Raw genomic sequence first — 26,003 nt, 5'->3', positions numbered from 1 at the left:
AGACTTCGTCTCACCTATTTTGGTCATATTGTAAGAAGGGGCCATTCCCTGGAGAAGGATGTCATGCTTGGTAGGGTGGAGGGTCAACGAAAGAGGTGGAGGCCTTCAACGAGATGGATTGACATGGTGGCTGCGATGATTGGCTCAAGTATAGCAGGGATTGTGGGGCTGGCGCAGGATCGGGCAGTTTTTCATTCTGCTGTGCATGGGGTCACTATGAGTCAGAAATGACTCGACAGCACTTAACAACAACAACAACAAGAAGGAAGACCAGTTAATCTGATTATTATTCAAATTTATGCACCAAACTACTAATGTCAAATATGAAAAAATTGAATTTTTTTACCATTTCTGCAGTCTGAATTGACCAAAAATGCAATTGAGATGCATTGATAATGACTTGTGATTGGAATGCAAAAGTTAGAAACAGAAGAAGCATCAGAAGTTGGAAAATACACTTTATTGATAGAAAAAAATGCCAGAGATAGCATGATAGAATTTTGCAAGACCAATAACTTATTCACTGCAAATATCTTTCTCCAACAATATAAACAGTGACTTTGCACATGGACCTCACTAGATGGTCTACAAAGGAATCAAATAAACTACATATGTAGACGGAAACAATGGAGAAGCTCAGTATTATCAGCGAGAATAGGGCCAAAGGCCAACTGCAAAACAGAACATCAATTGCTCATATACAAATTCAAGTTGAAGCTGAAGAAAATTAAAACAAGTCCAAGAGAGCTAAGTATGACCTTGAGTGTATTCCACCTGAAATTAGCGACTGTTTTAAGAATTAATCTGACACATTTAATGCTGATGACGGAAGACTAGACAAGTTGTGAGATGATTTCAGGAACATCATATGAGGGAGACAAAAGGTAATGGAAAAGCCAAGAAACAAAGAAAATATCAAAATGGATGTCAGAAGAGACTATGAAAATTTCTTTTGAACTTAGTGTAGCTAAAGCAATGCAGAAAATGATGAAGTAAAAAAGTTGAACAGAAGAATTCAAAGGGTGGTTCATGAAGACAAAATAAAGTGTTATAAACAATTGTGCAAAGACCTAGGGTTAGAAAACAAAAAGGGAAGAATGTGCTTGTATTTCTTAAGCTGAAAGAACTGAAAAAAATTCAAGCCTCAAGTTGCAATATTGAAAGATTCTGTGGGCTAAATATTGAATGACAGGGAGCATCAAAAAATGGAAAGAATACATAGTCAGTGTTCAAGTCAGTGTTCAACAATTTTAGGAGGTAGACTATGATCAAGAAGCAATGACATTGAAAGAAGAATTTCAAGTTGCAAAGAAGGCATTGGTGAAAAACAAGGCTGTAGGAATTGATAGGATACCAATTGAAAAATTTCAACAAATGGATGCAGCAATGAAAGTGTTCACTTGGCTATGCTAAGAAATTTGTAAGACAGGTACCTGGCCAATGAACCAAGTGGAAATTCATTATGTGTGCCCATTCCAAAGAAAGGTGCTCCAACAGAATATGTAAATTTTCTACCAATATCATTAACATCACATGCAAATAAAATTTTGCTGAAGGTACTTCAAAATTGGTTGTAGCAGTGCATTGAAAAAGGAACTTCCAGATTTCAAGCTGGATTTGGAAAAGAACATGAAATGAAGGATATCTTTGCTGATGTCAGATGGATCTTGGCGGAAAGCACAGAATACCAGAAAGATGTTTACCAGAAAGTGTTTCATTGACTATGCAAAGCCATTTGACTCTGTGGATCATAACAAATTATGGATAACATTGCAAAGAAAGGGAATGCAAGCAAGCTAGTAAAAAAATACTAGGAGAAGTTGACTCTCTTAATGTGATTGTGGTATTTTTCTATAAGACCAAAATAATAGTTATTATCCCAGACATTTGGGTGGGTTGAAGAATATGTGTAGACAGCACCTCATAGTATGCTGTAGTTTTGATTAATGGCTCTTTCATCAGCTACCATAATGTGTAGAGAATATTTTGGTGTGAAAACGTATTTGTTCAATTTGTATGCTCCAAATTGAACTTTGGAAATTCTAATTTTGAAATTCAACAATTTATGTATTATTATTTACTTTAGCACTCTCTACCAAATAGTGTGTTCCATAGGAACACAAACTATATATTCATTACTTACCCTTATTTCTTTTGAAATGAGCACTATACTGCACATATAATAGTGTTTGACAAGCATTCATTAATTGAATGAACATCAGGGAAACAAACTAACCGAATATGATATAAGGAATATGGCATCAGTTGATATTCTGTTACCAACACACATGTGAATAGCATTGACTCCAACTGTTTTCGAACTTTATTTTAGTATAGATACAAAAACTAACTAATTTAATAAAAATTTTTTAAATTATAATGTTCTAGAAGAAATGTATTTTACTTCTAACCATTTAGTGATTATAAATTCATTTTGCAATTTTCACTATGAAAAGTCCATTGCCAAAGAGGAACAGAGCCAACAGCTATTTAAATTATCTTGCTGACATGAATCAAAATTAATGAATGTGAATATGAGATACATTATAATTAGTATATATTCTTTCTGTTTTTTAATTTTTTCTAATTATTTATCAATTATTTAAATCCTGCAGTAAGCCAAATTTATTAGCTAGTGCCAAAAGCATATTGGCAACACCTAAGATGAGTGCTACTGATTTAAAATCCAAAACTCAATCAGAAACAAAGCACAACAATTATGGAGGTTTTCAATTATTCATCTGTGTACTGAATATTAAGGGAGCTCTGGTAGCATAATGTCTAAGGCATTTCACTGCTAACCAGAAGGGTGGCTGTTCAAACCCACCAGCCACTCCTTGGAAGGAAAGTTGGGCAAACTACTTCTGTAGTGATATCGCCTCAGAAACCCAAGGAGGGGTTGCTATGAGTTGGATCCGACTTGATGGCAGTGATTTTGGTTTATGGTTTGGTTTACTGAAGATTAAAAGCAGAGTGTCTGAGAAGATTTTTACAAACTTTGCTGGCAATTTTTCTTTCAGAGATGTAGAAATACTTTCAGTCAGCAATTACTTCTAAACAACAAGGTGAAATTGATTGGCCAAGTAAATAAAATAGTGACATGGGGAATAAGTACCCATGTTGTCTTTGGTTTTGTTATTGTTAAGAACAACAACAACAAAAAAAAAAAAATAGAAAGGAACATTTTTAAATGATTATTATAGTGTATAGGTAATGTTTTGGTTTGAAAAAGGTATTTATTCAAGAAATGCTTGATGAATCTTTAAAATGTACCAAGATCTGTTCTAGTTTTCATATATGTTTTAAACATACACATATAAATTTTCCTTTTATTCCATAGAGAAGGAGATATTACTGTTCTTGAGTAGGGATCTATATGATTCAAAAGAATATAAATGCATTTTATACCAATATAAATGAAAAACTAAAGTATTAACTCTCTTCCTTTTTTTAATTCTGAGATCAATATGTAGCTAAATTATTAGAGTTTTTCAACAGAGTTTTTGTACTCTTTTGTGTATAAAAAGGTGTTGGAATCTATTTCCTATTCCCATTGTCCAAAGATTATTTGTGTCTGACTTCTATTAACAGTTATAAGATTATTTTTTTTTATTGGAAACAGTGAAATAAATTAATATTTAATGATGTAATTTCTGTATTTTTATTATTTTCCTTTTTGTAAGAATACAATCTAAAATTGAAATCTTAAAGTTTGTAGGCTCCTAATTAGCCTTTTTAAACTCTTGAAACTTTTGAAAAACTTTAATTTATTCGTCTACTCAAGGAAAAGCCACCAATTAGTAAGGAGTGAGAATTTTACTCCGAAATACTTATTCCATATAAGGGTAATTATTTTCCTGATATTTTTCTTCCTCTGAGAAAAATAAAAGTAATTATAATGGTAATAGTATTCTTTTATTTTTCTTCCTCTTCCTCCTTTAGCTTCTCTTCTCTTTTTTTTTTTTTTTTCCCATTCTCTGCATGCATGTATTTACATGCTCATTTGGGTTGGTAGCACTATGAAAAACATTTCTTTGCCTTGTAATCCTGAGGAAGACAGCAGCAATTGACCCAGATATTGGAGCAAAAGACAATAATACAAGATGAAGTGGGCATGAAATAGTAAAAAATATAGAGGAAAAATGTCATTGTAATTTATAGCTAAAGAAAGTACAACATTACCAGAAGTAAGACTAAGATTTTATATAGGTTTGTTAAAATTTGCACTTTTTTTTTCCCCTTAAAACACATTTCTGTTCAACTTTCCATTCATTCAGTCATGGAAAGTACAATGGAAAAGTACATGGAAAGTAGTCCCTACTATGTCTCTCTGGAGCTCTGGTAGTGTAGTGCCTAAGGCACTTGACTGCTAACCAGAAGGCTGGTGGTTCAAACCCATCAGCTACTCCTCAGAAGAAAGGTTGGGCAATCTACTTCTGTAGTGATACTGCCTCAGAAACCCAAGGAAGGGTCACTATGAGTTGGTTCTGACTCGAGGGCATATAACAACAACAACTATGTCTCTCCACCACTCATCTGTCCTGTCAGTTTGTTATACTGTGGTGATTTCATGTTGCTGTGAAGATGGAGGCTATGCCACCAGTATTTCAAATACCAGCAGGGTCAGTCATGGTGGACATGTTTCCAGAGCTTCCACACTAAGGCAGGCTCCAAACAAGGAAGGGCCATTCAATTCTCAAAGAATTGGGCAGTGAAAACCTTGTGAATAGCATTGAAACACTGACTGATATATTACTGTAAAATTTTATGAATAGCCTTGAAACACTGTCTGATATAGTGCCAGAAGATGAGCCCCTCAGGTTTAGAGGCACTCATAATATGAATGGGGAAGAATTGCCTCCTCAAAGCAGAGCTGACCTTAATGAAATGAATGGAGTAAAGCTTTCAGGACCTCCATTTGCTGATGTGACATGACTCAAAATAGGAAGAAACAGCTGAAAACATCCATTAATAATCAGAACATGGAATGTACAAAGTATGAATCTAGGGAAATTGGAAGTTGTTAAAAATGAAATGGAATGTATAAAGATCAATATCCTAGGCATTAGTGAGCTTAAATGGAATGGTTTGGGCCATTTTGAATCAGACAGCCATATGGTGTCCTATGCCAGGAATGACAAATTTAAGAGGAATGGTGTGGCCTTCATCATCACAAAAAAAGCTTGAAGATCTATCCTGAAGTACAATGCTGTCAGTGATAGGATAATATCCATGTGCCTACAAAGAAGACCAGTTAATATCACTATTATTCAAATTTACACACCAACCACCAAAGACAAAGATGAGAAAATTGAAGATTTTTACAAACTTCTGCAGTCTAAAATTGACAAACATACAATCAAGGTGTATTGATTATTACTGGTGATTGGAATGTGAAAGTTAAAAACAAAAAAGTACAACCACTATTTGGAAAATACGGCCTTGGTATTAGAAATGGTACCAGAGATTGCATGATAGAACTTTGCAAGAATAACAGGTTATTCATTAAAAATACCTTTTTCAATGACATAAATAGTGGTTATGCACATGGATCTTGCCAGATGGAATACATAGGAATCAGATTGACTACATCTGTGGAAAGAGGTGATGGAGAAGTTCAATATCTTCAGCGAAAAGAAAGCTAGGAGCTGACAGTAGAACAGTTGAAGTTGAAGGCAATTACATAAGTCCATGACAGCCAAAATATGACTTTGATTATATCCCAACTAAATTTTAGAGACCATCTGAAATATAGATTTGATGCATTGAATACAAATGACCAAAAACCAGATGGCATCAAGAACTTCATACATGAAGAAAGCAGAAGGTCATTAAAAAGACAGGAAAAGAAGAAAAGACAAAAATATATGTCAAAAGAGACTCTGAAACTTGCTCTTGATCAGAGAATAGTTAAAGTGCATAGAATAAATGATGAAATAAAAGAGCTAAACAGAAGATTTCAAAGAGAAGCTCAAAAAGACAAAGTTAATTATTACAATGAAATGTGCAAAGACTAGAGTTAGAAAACCAAAAGGAAAGAGCATGCGTGGCATTTCTCAAACTGAAAGAACTGAAGAAAAAATTCAAGCCTCAAGTTACAATATTGAAAAACTCTGTGTCCAAAATACTGAATAATCTAAAGAAGATGTGAGGAATACACAGAGCCACTTTGCAGAAAAGAAATGGGTGATGTTCAACTATTTCAGGAAGTGACAGATTATTAAGAACCAATGGTACTGAAGAAAGAAGTCTAAGCTGCACTGAAGGAATTGGTGATAAACAAGCCTCCAGGAATTGATGGAATATTCATTGAGATGTTTCAACAAAGATGCCTTATGAGAGGCACTTACTCATCTATGCCAAGAAATGTGGAAGACAGCTACAAACGGCCGACTGACTGGAAGAGATCCATATTTGTACCCATTCCAAAGACAAGCAATCTAACAGAATATGAAAATTATCAAAAAATATAATTAATATCACATGCAAGTAAAATGTTGCTGAAGATAATTCAAAACAGGTACAGCAGTGTAGCGGGAGGGAACTGCCGGAAATACAAGCTGGATTCGGAAGAGGACATGGAATGAGAGATATCATTGCTGATTTCAGATGGATCTTGGCTGAGAAAAAAGAACACCAAAAAGATGTTTACTTGTGCTTTATTGACTATGCAAAACATTAACTGTGTGGATCATAATAAATTATGGCTAACTTTGAGAAGAAAAAGAATTCCAGAAAACTTCATTGTGCTCATAAGGAACTTGCACATAGACCAAGAGGCTGTCATTCAAAAAAGAATAAGGGGACACTGTATGGTTTAAAATTAGGAAGGGAGTGGATCAGGGTTTATCCTTTCACTGTACTTATTCAATCTATATGCTGAACAAATAATCTGAGAAACTGGACTACATGAAGAATGCAGCATCAAGACTGAAGGAATCCTCATTAACAACCTGTGATATGCAGATGACGCAACCTTGCTTGCTGAAAGTGAAGATGACTTGAAGCACTTATTGATGAAGATTAAAGATTATAGTCTGCAGTAAGGAGCTCTGGTAACATAGTGCCTAAGGCACTTGACTGATAACCAGAAGGCTGGCGGTTCAAACCCACCAGCCACTCCTCGGAAGGAAGGTTGGGCAATCTACTTCCGTAGTGATACTGCCTCGGCAACCCAAGGAGAGGTCGCTATGAGGCGGGGCCGACTTGACAGCACATAACAACAACAACAACAGTCAGTATGGGTTACACCTCAACATAAAGAAAATGAAAATCCTCACAAATGGACCAATAGGTAGCATCACTGAAAAATGGAGAAAAGATGGAATTTGTCAAAGATTTTATATGATTTGGTTCCACAATAAACACCAACGAAAACAGCAGTCAAGAAATCAGATGACGTATTGAATTGAGAAAATGTGCTGCAAAAGACCTCTTTAAAGTGCTGAAGAACAAACATGTTTCTTTGAAGACTAAGGTGCACCTAACCCAAACCAGGGCATTTTCAATAGCCTCATAAACATGTGAAAGCTGGACAATGAATAAGGAAGACCAAAGAAGAACTGGGGAGCTCTGGTAGCATAGTGGCTAAGACACTTGCCTGCTAACCAGTCGGCTGGCGGTTCAAACCCACCAGCCATTCCACGGAAGGAAGGTTGGGCAATCCTACTTCCGTAGTGATACTGCCTCGGAAACCCAAGGAGGGGTCGCTATGAGTCGGGGCCGACTCAACGGCACATAACAACAACAACAAAGAAGAACTGATGCATCTGAGTTGTGATGTTGGCAAAGAATACTGAAAGTACCATGGACTGCCAGGAAACACTAACAAATCTGTCCGGAAGAAGTGCAGCTGGAATGCTCCTTGGAAGTGAAAATAGCCAGACTTCATCTCACCTACTTTGGTCATATTGTCAGAAGGGACCACTCCCTGGAGAAAGATATCATGCTTGGTAAAAAGGAGACTTGACAGCACATAACAACAACAACAAAAAGGGGTCAGCTAAAAAGGTGTCAATCCAATGAGATGGTTTGACACAGTGTCTACAATGAAGGGCTCAGTTATAGCAAGGGTTGTGAGGTTGGTGCAGGACTGGGCAGTGTTTTGTTTTGTTGTACATAGGGTCACTATGAGTCGGAGTTGTCTTAATGGCAACGGACAACAACAACAACACTATGTCTTCAGTATTGAATTAAATATTCATCAAGAACAAGACATATGATGTTCAAATTTCTTCAGTTCTGCTTACATTTTTATCTATATATTTTTCTTGTGACTTAAAGGGTTTGAATCTTCTTTTCACAAAATATTGATAATTCTTTGAGAGTCCTAGGCCACTCCCCCCGCCCCCCAAAAAGTTGATAATTGCTTAATACTTTAAGAGCAAAATCCCATTGCAACTCTGGTATTTAGACACCTTAAAAGCAAAATTGCTTTGCAAAAAGAGAAGATAGGGAGATTAGAGTACAACATTTGTCCTTCTCTGTGCTATAATCCCAAATCATCCACTATAATCTTTGTTTTTAATGTATTTTTAAAATATATATTATTAAATTAAGACAACATAGTCTTTTATAATTTTCTAGATACTTACAATTTCTGATGTCATTCTTTCTTTCCTAAAAATTTAATAACTCATCTAGGATCATTCCTCAGCAGCCTGAGATTTCTTTCAGTATAGATCAATTTACAAAAAAATCTCTTTGTTTGTTTCTTAATATAAGTCTTTTGAGGGTTGTTTTTTGGTTTTTGTTTTGTTTTGTTTTGCCTTTATTCTAAATTATAATTTTGCTGGCTCTAAAAATTTTAGTCATGGGTTTTTTATTCTTTTCATATTTTAATGATGGTTTATCACTTTCTTCTAGTCTTCACAGATTACAATGAAAAATATCCATTTAAATCATTAAAAACACTTGCTGAGTCCAAGATTTTCATTTCATTTTTATTTTTTCAGCACTTGGACTGTGATGTGCTTAGACATGTTTTCTCTTATAGTTATCTTGCTTTAAGTTCGTGGCAATTCTTGAATCTGTAAATGACATTTTTCCCAAGTTTGAGGAAATTTTCAGACATTTTGGTTTCAAATATATTCCCTGACCTATTCTCTTTCTCTTTCCAGTATTCCTATTACCTAATGTTACATATTTTGATATTATCCCCAGACTCTTGAAGTCATGATCAGTTTTATTCTTTTTTCCCCTCACTGTGAGATCCATAAGCTTGCTTAAAAAAATTATTCATGAACTTACTTGCTTCAGTTTTCATATTTGTAAGAAATATTTGACTACTTGTGCGTGTTGTTTGAAAATAGAATTAAGGAATCCTATAAATATTACATCAAGTTTTTATTGCATACTTTCAACTATATAGTTTACCATCATTAATTTCAAATTCCTAGTGTATATATTAGGATCCCTGGTGGTACAGTAGTTAATGCACTTGAATGCTAACAGAAAGGTCAGCAGTTGGAACTCACCAGCTGCTCCAGCCACTCTGTGGGAGAAAGATGTAGCAGTCTGCTTTTGTGCAGATTTTCAGCCTCGGAAACACTATGGGCCCATTCTACTCTGTCCTATAGGGTCATGGTGAGTCAGAGTTGAATCAACTGGAACACAAGGATTTGTTTTTCTTTTTCTTTTTAGTGTGTATCACTCACCTAAGTACTGGATGTCATTAAAAAGAGGCATTGCTAGTTTCAATGAAATAATATTTTATTGCTAATTATTCACTTAATTTTATCCAGACTAGCAAATTATGTAGTTGAAACCTGTTTAATCACTTCTGCAGTTGCAGTATTTAGTAATAATGTAAAAATTGCTACAGACTTTGAATAACTATTACATAGTATGTAACATATATATAAAATACTTTATTTGCAGAAAGCATATGCTTTCTATAAAATTAGTTTTAGAAGAAATAAAAATATTTATCAATTTACATGTTTAAATTGCTATCCACTGGCTATCAGAAACTAAACCCTAGCCAATTCAGTTTTCTTCTCTTTTCCTACAGTTGCATGTTACCGAGGGAGCAAGCTCAAAAGATCTTTAAAAGCTTAAGCCCTTCAAGGATTTTATGAAAGTATCCAAGAGACCCATAGAGATGAAAGTTTCCAATTTGCTTTCGTGAGAGAGGCAAACCATTTGCAAGCACTGAAGTAACTTCCTCTGGATGTTCGTCCTACTTCTTCAATATCACTTTTGTCTTTAAAATTGGTTTTACTACTCAGAAGGACCTGACTATCACAGATCTATTTGAGATGGTTCGCTCTGCAAAACAATTTAGAATCTATTGTTTCAAAGGAAATCTGTGGCTCTGAATTATGGTGAATGTGAGCCTGGGTCCTTGTCCTTATGTCATACACTCTAGAGGATCACAGACAGTTGCATCCACAAAGCTGACCATTTACCCAAGAAAATGGACTCATGGATACTTCTTCTCTCATACAGAGTGTTTTCTGGCTGTAGTCTAGTTTCTGTATTCTGTCTACATTTGGTCTTTTCTCTAGTTTGATGATAATTTTCAAACTGTTTCCTTATTATTATTATTATTATTATTATTATTTTGTAGGGACAGCTACCTTAAACACTTGGTTTTGATTTTTTTCCCCCTCAAATTTTGAAATAGTAAACATCTTAATTACCTCATCCCTCTTTGCTTTTCCTTAGATTACTGTCATTCATTTTGGGCCTGTAACAGTCAGTTGATGCAGAAAATGTACTGTTTTTCATTTAAGTTCGTTTCTAGAGGTGTAATGACTACTTTGACAGATTTAAAATTTACAAAATTTTATCACTGAAAGCTTAAAATTTTGCAATATTGATGACTTCATTAAAGTCTTCACATATTTGCAAGGCAGGGACTCTTAATTGAGGGATATTTATGGGCTAAGCATGTATTAATTTATTTATTAAATCTCCATCATTAATATTGATAATGTATAAAATATTGAAACAAGTAAACTTGTATCGACCTATTTTCAATAAAGATGAATGGAAACAATGTAAAACATGATTACTAAATCATAATACAAATGAGAGTAAATAATTGATGTTAATGAAGAATTTTATAGAAAGCCAAAAAAATAAGGCAATCAAAAACTCATACTAAAACTCATTTTGAGTTTCATTGAGACAAAACAAGGATTTTAATTATGCCAACCTGTTTGGTTTGGTTTTGATTGTCTAATATTATTTTCTAATTCATCGGAACATATTCTCTTTTCTATTAAGGATTCTTTTATTTTCCCATTAGGCTTGAATCACCAACTAGATCTTTGATAATGGAGGCACCTCGAGGGGTCCAGGTGAGCGCTGCTGCAGGAGACTTCAAGGCCACTTGCAGGAAGGAACTCCATTTGCAGTCAACAGAGGGAGAGGTGAGTGCATGAGTAGGGATAGTGCTTCTTCTCGAATTGCATGCGTATGGTACCAGGGACAACACAGAGAGTTGTTTTGTGTCATGTTTTAACTTATGATAACATTAGTTCTCTTGAACACTAAATTATACCACCTTGGAAACCCAAGGAGGGGGTCTCTATGAGTGGGATCCAACTCAATGGCATTAAGTTTTGTTTTGCTTTTTTGGAATGTTACTTTTTAATCTCCCTTTTAAGTTCTACTTGAAAGATATTTATTCACAAGTCAACCACATCTAAATTCATGTAATTTCAAAACTGGTAGATAAATATAATTCTTATCAGGGTAGTATCAAGAGTAAAGGCAATATTTGTCTTCTTAGCTCTATCTTGGTCTTCAAAAAATACTCTGAATATTTCTTCATTACTATAGAAACAGTACCTGTTTTTTTATAAAAAAAAATAAAAGTGAATTTTGCTATTTATCTCAATCAGTATTTCCTATAGAAGGAGATACATGTTAATGTTTTATTTCATGTCATTTCCCCCCCTGCCCCACCCCAAGAATCTCCTCTAAGTCTTGTTTTCATACTTTACAGATCATCTGTCTTTCCTCTCTGATGGCTTTAAAGATCCCTTTGGCTGTGATGTTGCACTTATTAACCATAGTGTGACATGTAATTTCATTCACCTTGCCTTGGGTATATATTGTGTTTGCTGTGTTTGCAGGTTGCCATTTGTGTGAAATATGAAAATTCCTCAGAATTCTCATCAGCTTCATCTTTCTCCTACTTTGTATATAGAATTAGTCTGGAATTCTGAGGAAATGTTACATATTCTCATTCTCTTATCCTCCAAATCTCTCCTTTATATTTATTTTCTCTTTACCTATCTGCCTCACTGGGTTTATTTAATTATATCTCCCCTTTATATTTTGTATCTCTTTACCTACCTGCCTCACTGGGTTTATCTATTTAGATCCAATTTCTCAGGTTTCTCTTCAATATCTAATAACTTATTCAACTCACACATTGAATTTTTACTTTTAGTGATCATAATTTTTCATTTCTAGGGTTCTCACATATTTCTTTTCAAATCTGCCTAGACATCTCATCAGTTGCTTCTTTGTTTACTTACTTTTTAAAAAATTGATAATTATTTTAAATCCTTACCTATGATACATATTCTTTTTTGTGTATTTTTATCACAATTCCCAATGTTCTTGAATGTCCAAATCTATGGCATTGCTATTCTGATTTATTCCCTTAAAACTTCTTTTACTTATTTTTTTTTCCCAATCTATGAGCCGAGATTACCAATGTCAAGCTGAAAAGAAAAAGAATGAAAGGATAGTTCAAAAGGATTGTTCTGAACTCTTCTATGCCTATACGGATATGAAAATGAAGATATATGTTAATAGAATCATAAGCAGGATATTCTTTTCTTATCTTTATGTTATTATTTCAGTTATTTACTTATTTAATCTAATTTTTATTGTGATTTGGGTGAAAGTTTGCAGAGCAAATTCACTTTCCATACAGCAGCTCACATACACTTTGTCTCATGACACTGACTGCAATAATCCACAGTGCAACAGCTCCCCTCCTACTTCCTCAAGCGTAGCAAGGACTGGGAGGATGGCCCAAGACTGGGCCGTGTTTCATTCTGTTGTGCATAGAGTCTCTTTGAGTTCTGGAACCAACCTGATGGCACTTAACAACAACATTCCCAAAGCCGTGAAAAATAAAAGTTACCTCTTCCCTGTGTCCTTCCCCCACCCCATGAATTCCTGCTCCCCCCCAAGCTATTTCCCTGTGCATACACAGCCCTTTTGTTCTCCCATGACTGATTTCTCCAAAGAGTGAGTGTACTACCTAATGTAAATGTTCACCTCATATGCCTGTCTTTTCTTTGGCTGGAAGCCACAGGAGTGGGTTCAGTTCCAGACCTGAAGAGCAGCTAGGGGCCATAGTCTCAGTGATTCCATCAGGCTCTATCAGACCAGAAAACCTGGTCTCTTTTTTTTTTTTTTTTAATGATTTTGAGTTTGGTCCACATTGTTCTCCCACTCTATTCAGCATCTCCTACATAGATCACCCTCTGAGTGGTTGACAATGGTAACCGGGCACCATCCTTTTCTTCTGGTCTCAAAGTCGTAGAAGGTGAGGATGAGATAGTGTACCAGTCACTTGGACTCATTTCTATGAGTCTTTTGTTTTCTTCATTCTTCTTTACTCTGGGTGAAGAGAGACCCATCGTTTCATATAGATGGCCACTTGCCACCTTTTAAGATCCCAGCCACTACTCACCAAAGTAGGATGTGGAACAATAATTTTGTGTAGTATGTTATGCCAATTGAGCTTGATGTCCACCATGACCATGGTCCCAAGCCCACAGGTTCAACTACTAACTTCCTCTGTGTAGCTGGCTGTGGCCAAGAAGTAACTGCAAACTTGTCCCTTGTCAGCTTTACTATATATCTAGGAATTCTTACAGAACATACAAATACACTAGGAGAAACATTGTCTGCCAACCTTTACATGGTCATGGGCACACTGCCCCCTAATAGTTCAGCCTGTCTGCCCATCTATCCACCCATAGATTAATGTTTGCCTTCACTGACAACATAGTACTGTATACAACGGTTCATATTTGTTGCATGTACCTCCCATGCAGCTCTCCATGTCTTCCTCTTCCTCAACAATGCCACCGTGTTGATCACTCACATTTGGTACACTTGCCCTTCCCTTCACAAAAATCAGTACTTGTCTCTATCTATCTAGCAGTGTTCCCTCCCTCCCCACCCACCTCTGGTAATGAACAAAGAAGATTTCCTTCCACATATAAACCTTTCCTTGATTTTCACAATATGAACTAATGCAATATTTGTCAATATTGAATTATTTCATTCAGCAAAATGTCCTCCAAGTTCATTTACGTTATGCAGTGTTTTGCAGATTCTACGTTACTCTTCAGGGTTGCACATAGTATTCCATTGTATGTATATACCATAGTTTGGATAGCCATTTTTCTGTTGATGGGCACCTAGGTTGTTTCCATCTTTTGGCTATTGTAAATATTGCTGCAATGAACATGAGTGTACATATATCTGTTCTTGTCCTGGCTCTTGCTTCTTTAGGATATATACCTAGCAATATAATTGCCAGGTCAAATGGTATTTCTAATTCCAGCTTTTTAAGGAATCCACAATGCTTACCACAGTGGTTGTATCATTTGACAGTCCCACCAGCAGAGTATGTTCTTTTTCTAATTGTTGCAGATGATGGTTTAAAGTGTTGATTTTGGTGCATTCAAACCCATGATCTTTTGATTAGAAGATGAGTGCTTAACCACTGTATCACCAGGACTACTTCAATATGTAACACCCTTTTTAATATTATGAATTAGTGTTCAAGAATATACCATATTTTCTATTAGTCTTATTAATTCTAACTTATTTTTAGCTTCAGAAAAAAAAAAAAAGATTTTTTAAAAAAGTATTTTATTTCTCTTTCCTTTCCTTACACTTAACTCAGAAATAGATGTGGGGAAATATACTTCACTCTTTGAAGCCTGCAAATAAAACCTTTAATAATACTTGCTTCAACTTTGAATATTGACTAATATAGTCATTTATTTTATTTTATAATTTATTCAGCAAATATTTACATTATTTGTATGGTGTATGGACTGGGTCAAACACTGGCAAGTTATTAAATATAATCAGGCATGATTCTGTGTTTAAGGAATATACAGTTTAGTAGGAAAAGTAAGGAACCAATATGATTATAAAATAACATATAACATCAACAGAATAAGATAGTTAAAATAATAAATTATTTGGGGAGGGTCAAGTAAGAGGAGTACTTTGAGCTTAGAGCATCAGAGAAAGTACATGGATGAGAAAGTAGATGAACTGGGCCTTGATGGAGGCCTATTTTAGACAGAGAGGTCAGGGAAATCCATATTGAGAAGGTTGAGTTTTAGCAGAGATTTAAGTAAAGAGATGCTCACATCTAAATGAATTTAAAATATATATGAATGCATATATGGAACCTTTTGACAAAGGCTGATTTGCAGCACAGAACAGATCCATATGGTTCAAAAATTTTAAAAGGTAAATAGTGGAAATTTCTCTGTTCCTCAACCACCCATTTAATTACTGAGTCTCACCCCTCTTGGAGAAAATAGTATCAGGCTGAGGAAATGGGGAATACTAAAGCCTTGAGATCCGAGTTCTTTGAGTGTGCTTGAGAAAAGGCAAGGTCTAGAGCAAGAATTACAGAAAAGAACATTAGAAAAATAAGCCAGAAAAATAAAAAAAATAGGCTGTGGGCTGTGGGAGGAACAAAGGTTCATGAAAAGTGTGTGGGAAGACATCCAAGAGGGCTGAGCAGAGGAATGACATGATTTGACCCGCGTTTTTTGAAAGTCCACTTTAGTGGCAAAAAAAAAAAAAAAAAAAACCTCACTGCTGCCAAGTTGATTTTGACTCATAGCAACCCTTCCTTGGGTTTCCGAGGCAGTATCGCAACAAAAATAGATTGCCCAATCTTCCTTCCGAGGAGTGGCTGGTGGGTTTGAACCACCAGCCAGTAGGTAAGATAAACTGTAAGTAAACAAATGGCAATGAGAGGTCAAGTAGGTGACTGTTGCGGGAATCCAATAAGAGAGGATTACCATGCAGATGAGGGCAAAGATGTAGGAAAAAGTTATGTGAATTTAAGGATACCTTTAAGCAGCAGAAGGAGTTCTGGTGATGTAGTAGATAAGGCATTTGGCTGCTAACTAGAAGGTCAGCAGTTCAAACCCACCAGACACTCTACAAAAGGAAGATGGGGCAATCTACTTCCAAAAAGATTCATAGCCTCCAAAACCCAACTGACTCCATGACAGTGAGTTTGGTTTGGAGTTTTGGTTTAAGCAGCAATGATGGCACAACAAAGTAATCTAGAAATAGTTGGAGAGAACTGTCTTCTTTGCTTATACAAATTTATAATATATTTTTCCTTTTTTAGTACTTTCTCCCATGCATGTCAAAATCATATATTCACTGTTCCTAAAATTGTTCAGTTCATGATTTGGAATAAGTGAAACAATTTCACGAGTTAAAAGATATATCAAAGTGGAGGTTAAGCACAAGTCTTTTGTTTCATGAAGATTTCAAACCTGCTTACATTCAATAATCATCTATTTTTTTACCACACAGATTATTTACTTGTATCTAGTACACTGCAGGTGTTCATGCTTTTATGACACAATACTGTTTTTGTTGTTAGATAGTGTGGATTTGGCCCACCTCGTGCCAAATGCATGCACAACGGGATCTGACCATTGTGATCTATAAAGTTATCATTGTCTGATTTTCAGAAGTAGAATACTTGGCCTTTCTTCCTAGATCGGTCTTAGTCTGGAAGCTCTATTGAAACCTGTTCAACATCACAGCAACAGGCGAGCCTTCACTGACAAAAGAGTGGTAACAGCACATGGGTGAATTGGCTAGGAATCAAACCCGGGCCTCTTGGAAGACCTGAATGTCATTACTGAACAGCAAATTTCTATTGAAACAATAGATCTGGGAATATTTATTATTACTATTATTTTTTTTTATTAATTGTCTACTGCTTCACTAATATCGTCTCCATGAAAATCCTTATTTCTTCATATATTATTTAGGCTATACATGGTTAAGAAGCTAAATGTTGTATAGTGTTTGAATAACTGGCGTGGCCCTTTAAACAGATTGCATAATATTGCCTTTCAGATGGAGGGCTCTCTGTCAGAATGCACCATGTCTCAAGGGAGAAGACAGCTTCAGAGCATTTGACCTATACAGTAGGAATGTAATTTGTTTGTTCAACAAAGCATGGCAGCTAAACCAACAGAATTGTTTGTTGTTTAGTCTTTCTTATTGGACCATGTTGTGAAGCTCTGAGGGATGTTGAAAGCTAATTTAAATTAAAATGCAATTTCTTTTTCCCCCAGATATTTTTAAATGCAGATACAATCCGGCTGGGAAATCTACCGACTGGCTCCTACTCATCTTCTTCACCTAGCTCCCCACATTCTCGACAGACAGTGTACGAACTCTGTGTCTGCCCCAATGGCAAACTTTACCTTTCTCCAGCAGGAGTAGGCTCCACTTGTCAGTCCAGTAGCAACATCTGCTTATGGAGCTAAAATGACTGATTTCTCCTCACACCAGAATAGCCTTTTGTTCCTGTCTGTCTTGCTTCACAGTTCTGCTCGGTTTCCCTTGTGATCAGTCCAGAGCTTCTTCAAATGGTCCACAGAGCAACTTCTTCCAATGTAAGCAGGATTCACCGCCACCTTCTCTTGTGATTTACTGTACTGCTCAACACAGAGAGTGTGAGCGATGCAGCGGTGGAAAAAATCATCTTCAAGCAGGAAAACTGGATCATAACTTGTACTCAAAAGGGAGAATAACATAGGTGCCTTTGCTACATGAAGTGAAGCACATAGTTTTAGATTTTTGCAGGACCTGGATATAAACTGCACATATATACATTATATAGATGAAATTCCCAGTATCCAACGGCAAGATGAATTGGTAAACCCTGTATGAAAACTGACTCTACAGTCTGAAAGCACAATTTTCCATTCATCTTTTTGGATGTAAACTTTTATCCCTGAATTTTAAAATTTTGAAGCATTATGTAATGCTTGCTTTACTAAAAATTAAATTCAATACATGGTTTTTAACAAAACAAAACAAAAAAAGACAGAATCCTTCCCTGAGTTTTCTTTGTTTCTTCAAATTCAATGTGTTGTTACTCTTTGTCTACTAAGTCTAGAATTTTGTACATTAGGTAATTTTGGAAGCACTCAGCAATATAATATTTACAGAATTAACAAAACGCCATTATACTGTCATTTGTCAAATCTGAATGGCCTTATATAATATTTACTTGGCTACTGCATGTGACGTATTTGCTTTTAACAATACATCTATTTTTCTTGCAATATAAGATAAGATTACAAGGGACATACTGATGGTGTGGAATCCATAGATCATTTATTTTTTAAAAAATCACATGCTTTCCTTTAGTTAGGTTTAAATAATACACTTCTGTTTGTCCCAGTCCCCTATAGTTAAAACTAACTGCTAAGATCCAAGCATCCTCTAAATAAATAAATAAATAACGTGGTACATAATGCTGAGAATGGACTCACTTTCCATGGTAATATTATCTTCAAAATTAATTATCTCTTCGCTTCTATTGAAGGTTACGATTTCCTTGGTAATGACATTAAAAGGACATGATTATTCAGTTAAAAGAAAATGAATGTTAAGAAACATGTTGAAAATGAGTTTTCTCCATTTGATTTATATTTTAAGGAAACAATTCACATTTCTATTCAGCTCTTAATATTTACTCACTTTTATAGATTGTACAAATAGCCTAACATCAGAAATCCTGGTTCTTTCCATTCCCCAATCTTTGTTTTTTAAACTCCTAGTAAAAGACTCTGCAATGCTTTACATTTATCACAGCACTCCTTAACTAAAATTCTTGAAACATATGAGATGTAAAAAGGTATCAATTATTTCCTATTATGGGAAGATGTCTTGATTACTATAAGGTAAGTCCTCAATTTTCACATAACATTCACTCTTATCTCATGCACACTATTTTAGGTGTACAGAAGGTTCATTTTGCGGGCTAAGGCTATGAAACCTTTGGAGTTCAAGTCTCCACCACAGAATGAGGTGGGAGATTGGAATTGGTTGAAGTAATTTAGTTAGTGAAAGGAAGAGAACTGGGTAATGTAAGTAGTAAAATGAACCTTCCCATCAGATTTGGATGATTCATCTGATTGAATAATCTAAAAATGTCTATTTCAGTAAATGTTCTCTATACTAAGGAGAAGAGTCACAAAGATTTTTCTGTTCTTTTACTTTTAAGATACAATTTTACTTATGTTTCAGGGTTATCATATTGTTGTTAGGTACTGTCAGGTCATCTCTGACTGATAGCAACCCTACACACAGCAGAACCAAACACCGCCTGGTCCCACACCAGCTCCATGATCCTTGCTATATTTGAGCTCATCGCTGCAGCTACTGTGTCAATCCATCTCATTGAGGACCTTCTCCTCTTTCATCAACCCTCCACCTTACCAAGCATTACATCCTTCTCCAGGGAATGATCCCTTCTGACAAAATTACCCAAGTAGGTGAGACAAAGTCTGCCCATTCTCACTTCCAAGGGGCATTTCGGCTGCACTTCCTCCAGGACAGATTTGTTAGTTCTTTTAGCAATCCATGGTACTTTCAGCATTCTTCGCCAACACCACAACTCAAAAGCATCAATTCTTCTTTGGTCTTCCTTATTCATTGTCCATCTCTCACATGCATATGAGGTGATTGAAAATACCATGGCTTGTGTCAGGCACACCTTAGTCTTCAAGGAGATGTCATTGCTCTTCAGCACTTGAAAGAGGTACTTTGCAGCCAATTTGTCCAGTGCTGTACTTCATCAGATGTCCTGACTGCTGCTTCCATTGGCGTCAATTGTCAATTATAAGAACAAGCAATGTGAAGTCTTTGACAATGTCACTCTTTTCTCCATTTATTGTGATGCTGCTTATTGGTTCCTTTGTAAGGATTTTTGTTTTCTTTATATTGAGATATAATCCATACTGCAGATAGTACTCTTCAATCTTCATCAGTAAGTGCTTCAAGTCATCCTCATTTTCAGCAAGCAAAATTTTGTTGTCAGTGTTGATGACTCTTCCTCATATCCTGATGAAATATAGTCCAGTTTCCCAGATTATTAGCTCAGCATGCAAGTTGAATAAGTATGGTGAAATGATACAACCCTGATGAACTCCCTTCTTGATTTTAAACCATGCAGGGTCCCCTTGTTTTGTTTGAATCACAGCCTCCTGGTGTATGTACAGGTTCCTAATGAGTACAATTAAGTGTTCTGGAATTTCCATTCTTCTCAATGTTCTAGGAGCTTGGGTAGCATAGTGCCTAAGGCACTTGACTGCTAACCAGAAGGCTGGCAGTTCAAACCCACCAGCCACTCCTCTGAAGGAAGATTGGGCAATCTACTTCCATAGTGATATCGTCTCAGAAAACCAAGGACTGGTTGCTATGAGTCAGGTCTGACTCGATGGCACATAACAACAATAACAACAACAACTCAATGTTATCCACAATTTGTTATGATCTACTCAATCAAAAGCCTTTGCATAGTCAATAAAACACAAGTAGATATCTTTTTGGTATTCTTTGCTTTGAGCCAAGACCCATCTGACATCAGCAATGGTATCTCTCTTTCCACGTCCTTTTCTGAATCCAGCTTACATTTCTGGAAGTTCTCTGTCAATATACTGCTTCAACGATTTTTTAATTATCTTCAGGAATGTTTTACTTGTGTGTCATATTAATGATATTGTTTGATAATTTCCACATTCTGTGGAACACCTTTCTTTGGAACCAGTACAAATATGGATCTCTTACAGTCAGTTGGCCAGGTAGCTGTTTTCCATATCTCTTGGCATAGCTAAGTGGCTGCTTCCAGTGGGGCATCTGTTTGTTGAAACATCTCAGTGGGTATTTTGTCAATTCCTGAAGCCTTGTTCTTCGCCAATTCCTTCAGTGCAGCTTCGACTTCTTCCTTCAATACCATTGGTTCTCGAACATATGGCACCTCCTGAAATGGATGAAGGTCAACCAATTCTTTCTGGTAGTGACTCTGTGTATTTCTTCCATCATCTTTTGATGCTTCCTGCATCATTCAGTAATTTGCCTAAAGAATCTTTCAATATTGCGACTGGAGTCTTCATATTTTACCTCAGTTCTTTCAGCTTGGTTTTCTAACTCCCAGTCTTTACATGTTTCATTATATTAATTGTCTTTGTCGGCTTGAGCTGCTCTTTGAAATCTGTTCAGCTCTTTTATCTTGTCATTTTTTCCATTTGCTTTAGCTACTACTCTCCACCCCAAGGCAGGTCTCTTATCATATAAACTTTAATCAACATTGGCACAATAAATCAACAATTGCATAAAATATGCAATTGATTAACAAGTCATATTGTAACACAGAAATTCAAATTATTTAGGTTAAAACAGTAGAATGTAATAAGAGGAATTTATAAAATACCCCCACAAAGTATAACACAAGAAGTTAAGAAATTATGGGTGCTGATCACTGTGTTGTGGACTTTTTAGTAAAAAACTATGTATTAATTTGAAACAGTCACATTCTAAAATCCCTAAATTAAAACAATTAGAAAGTTTCTTACTCAAATGGAAATAATTCTTTTGATTGGTAATTGGCCTTGTTTCTAATTTCAGCTGTGTCTTCTACTAATCAGTGAACTGTTTCAAGCTAGCTGTGACTCTCTCCAGGCTTCTGTTTACTCAACTTAACAACAAAAGTGCTGAATAAAATGGTCTCCTGAGGCTCCTTCCATCTCTAACATGATCTAATTCCAAGAGCAAATATTATAGGAGGGGAAGAAAGCTACGGAGAATTTAAATTATTTGTCCTATCCACAAAAAAAAAAAAAAAAAGTGGGGAGAAAAAAGGTGTAATTCCATAGTGGGACTGTCAAATTTTCTAATCAAATTTATTCTACAAAGTTATAGACACATTTCAAAGTAAAGATATTATTTTAAAATTAATAACAAGAATGATATATACAAATAAAATGTAAACATAATAGCTTAAGAAATTCAGATCATAACTACATGATAGTTCCCATTTAGTTAAGTGGGAAAAATAGTAATGGTAATGGAGTCCTATCCACCACTAAGTAAGTAGTGGGTTTAAATTGCTTGACTGGCTTTTTGATATTTAAGATAGACATAAATTCATAGAATGAGCTTCTACTGGTGTCAAAGAAGATTGCTCTTAAAAGTCATAATTTCCTTATAGCATAAGGTTTGGTTCCTTCTTAAGACAGAAGTCCCCCAACTGAAGACTACCCAGACAGATTATCTGTTTTGCTAACATAGTTTTTATAGGTATAACATATATGACTATAATGTGGTTGATTTAGATGATGCAAATATCATCTTCCCTAAGTCACATTCAGAAAGGAATTCATCCTTGTTGTTAGGGTTTACAACGTGAACCCTAATGAATTATCTTACTATCTACATCTCAATATCAAACACTTTGTTTAGCCCAGGGAGGCAAGAAGGGAAGTAGGCAGGCAGACAGGCAAACAGGCAGGAAGACAGAAAGGGTAGAAGGAAGGAAGGGAACTTATAGTATTTCTAGTATTTTGATTCTTAACTAGGAATGACTAAACTGAGCAATATTTGAATTCAGTGTTTGTTTTTGTTGTTTGCTCTAAAACAAATTTTTTTTTGTCTTTTATGGACTTCTTTGCTTTTAGATCACAAGGAGAGAAACAAAGAGGAAACATTATTCTTTTCTCTATCAGCATAGTTCAATTAAATACTTGCCAAGAAAAAACTTCCCAAATTTCCTGGTTCTTGTTCCAAATAGCTCCAAAATGTTCCAAATATTCCAACTGTTCCAAAATGTCTATCCTGCACTTCTTAACCCTATATGTGTGTGTGTGTGTGTGCGCGCGTGTGCGCGTGTGTGTGTTTTAATTTTCATCATGAACTGTAAGCTTTATAATATAATATATAATTACTTATCAAAGGATTTAAGGCAATGCCACATCTCAAGTTTTACAATACACATGGAACTCTTAAAACACATTACTCCAAATTTCTGGAGATGAATGGGCCAGGAGAACCAATTTTGGTGCTGCCTCTAGCATGTGACTTAAGAAATATATTGAATTATCTTGGTTTCAATTTTGTTTTTCTAAGAAAGGGGAAAATAAAACTAAGTTTTCTTTTCATACCTCCATCAATAAATTTCAATGATTATCTTAAGACTCAATAATCATGGGTTGAAATAGCCTACTCTGAACTAGCATTTTAAATCTCCTTCTGCACTGTCATATTCTGCTTATAAATGTTGAAATTCAAATCATCCTAACATCCTAATCCTTATGCCTTTTCCTATATTCCCTTCTTTGCTATTACCATTTGCACTTTAGGATTCCTTTAGGAAAATCATGCTTATTTGGCAGGTTTCAGGAAATATGGTTGACATTATAATGAAAAGAATGTACTGGGTTTTATTCAAAATGACTATTTTGGAAATTCGTTGAAATACTTACCAAAATATATGTTGCACTTATCATTATATTATTTCCTATCTCCATCAAACAAAAAATCATTTGCATTTTTAAGAAAAGATAATTTGATCACAGAGTCAATTGCTGAATTTTTATAACATGGTATGCCTGTGCAAATTCATACATATTTTAACATCTGACTGACTGAATGGGACAGTGTATCTCTTTTATAAAAATATCATTTAACACAATAAAACTCCCTATAAATTATATCACTGCAAACATGGTATTTCTACATTAGCTAACAATAGATGGATGTTTAAAGAATGTCTGATGCATTTAAGTGTTATATTTTATAGCAAATAATGCCACTATTTTAATATTAAATTATTAGAATAGTTGAAGATACTTAATAGCCAAATTCTCTATATAGCCATCAAAGCCTAATTCTTTGAAGTTTCATATCAGCAAGGTCTTGTCACTTTATTCTTCCAGTAGGTTTGGTCTAACTAGGATTGCTCATGTGCTCATATTTAAAGATACATGGAGAAATTATTTGATCTATGTAATGATGTATATTCTATCATGAATATTGCAAATATATTATCAAAATACAAAATAAGATCATACTTTTATTATTTTAATACAATTGTAACTGAATGAATGATCTCATTGAGCACTAGTATTCATATTGTTTTATACTTCAGTTCTTTAGTTGTTTAAATGTCAAAGACCAAAGACCGGGGTTCCTATTGTAGTTAACACTATAACACTGCTGCTTCTACTAATTTATTCAAATGAATATGGGAGCTTATAATTATAACATGAGATAGAAAACATCTTCCTTAAAGAATTCTGAGTTGTAGATCATTAATTTATACTTTTGTTTGAGAAGAAACATTTAGTTGGCAAGGCCCTGTTACCTTTCATAGCTCCAGAATTAATTCGTCAGTATTCATAAAACCAGTATATAAATCCTATATCCTCCAATGTACCCAGGATGGATTTCCACAGCTGAATTTAGACTCTCATCACTGTTAGAAATTCTTTGGAGAATATAATTAATCTGAAATATTTTTCAAAACAGAGGGCTATTTTTTAAGTGTTAATTGAAACAGCTCCATGCTTTAAGGAAGTCATTGAAATACATTAAAGGAAATGAAGTATAATGAACTGTGATTCTTTTTGTTTTTGCAGTCTTAATATCTCATTTGTTTGAATATTTATAAATAAAAGTCAAACAGGGTTAAAAATGTTCAAGGACATTCACTGAAAATGGAGATATGTGATTTGGAGTTTGATTGAGTGTCTCATTATTAATACAATTCTTTAAGCCAGGTCCATTATTCATTTATTTTGTTTTGTAATTTTCATGTAAATGTTTTCTTGTATATATAGAGATATGAAAAATGGAACTATTTTCTTACACATACTATGCAATATGTTTGTAAAATTGCAATATTACCAAAATTACAAAAGCTGTGCTTTTGTACTTTATCTTGCTTTATGTAAAATCAATCCTTTTCTATTTAAATGGACTGTCTGTCCTATAAACTGTAGATAACATATCTATTAAAAAATCAGTCTATTGTATCTTTTGTTTAGTTTGGGATCGATTGGGTATGTATCTTTTGGGAGAAACTGCAGCAAAGTTTTGGCAGTTGGACACTTTTTACCTCTCAGATGATTAGACCTTTTGACGCATGCAAAGAGCTCATATAATTTAAGATCCCTCATGTAATTTCTGTATTTTGTCCTGATTTTGGTGCTACTGTGTAATCATAATTAAATGTGATAGTCAAAACAAAGAGCATCAAAATTCATATGCTATCATTTCATTTCTTTTACAGAGAACAAGTGTTCGGAGAAGAAAAGTCTGCATATTAATCGTGCTTATATACATTTTTCAATTTGTTTTAAATATCAATTCCCATGTGTGCTTTTATAATTAGTTTAATCTATATATATATAATTTACATAGGTGGTTCCCTTATGAAAACTAACATATTGTTCCTCTTAAATATGTTACCAATGGCACAAATAATTCAATTGATTTTAAAATAATGATCACTATATTTTGCTATTATTAATAATTATTTATTCTGGAATCTCTGTGATGTGAATTTCAGGATAAGATTAGGCAAATTGCTATTTGCACAAACATGCACTCCTACAGATGTGCATCAGGTCACACACACTAATACACACGTGTACAGTAGTGACTATAAACACATACTAATTTGCATTTACTTATTTGATGCTTTATTTTTTCATTTTGTTGCTACATTCAATATATTAAGAATAAGGATAGTTGAAGAGGATGAGACTTTACCACCTGCTAGTGATAACATTCCTAGACCAATATTGTACCTGCTCTGAGAGTGATATTGTTCCACATAGGTTCCAAAAGAGCAACAGTATCCATTTGAGATTATTTTAAAAAGTCATTATTATCTTTTGCCTTTGTTTTCCAAATATCTTTATGCATTGCTTCAGATATCATAT

The 26,003-nt window shown here is 34.8% G+C and overlaps 1 protein-coding gene across 1 annotated transcript in view; it reads left to right on the top strand.

The window, feature by feature from the left end:
• SGCZ (sarcoglycan zeta) overlaps positions 1–17,537 on the top strand; it is an 865,402-nt gene extending 847,865 nt beyond the window's left edge. The window contains exons 6-7 of the mRNA XM_007948877.1: positions 11,255–11,378; positions 17,343–17,537. Of these exons, the coding sequence (XP_007947068.1) occupies positions 11,255–11,378; positions 17,343–17,537 (319 nt within the window). The remainder of the gene's footprint in view (positions 1–11,254; positions 11,379–17,342) is intronic.
• The last annotated feature ends 8,466 nt before the right edge of the window (positions 17,538–26,003 follow it).

The sequence above is a fragment of the Orycteropus afer genome, unplaced genomic scaffold (assembly GCF_000298275.1).
Source record: "Orycteropus afer afer isolate SDZICR_OR568_19922 unplaced genomic scaffold, OryAfe1.0 scaffold00230, whole genome shotgun sequence".
NCBI classification, from domain to species: domain Eukaryota; kingdom Metazoa; phylum Chordata; class Mammalia; order Tubulidentata; family Orycteropodidae; genus Orycteropus; species Orycteropus afer.
Note: the sequence above shows the minus strand (reverse complement) of the source record. Positions and strands in the feature narration are given on the sequence as shown.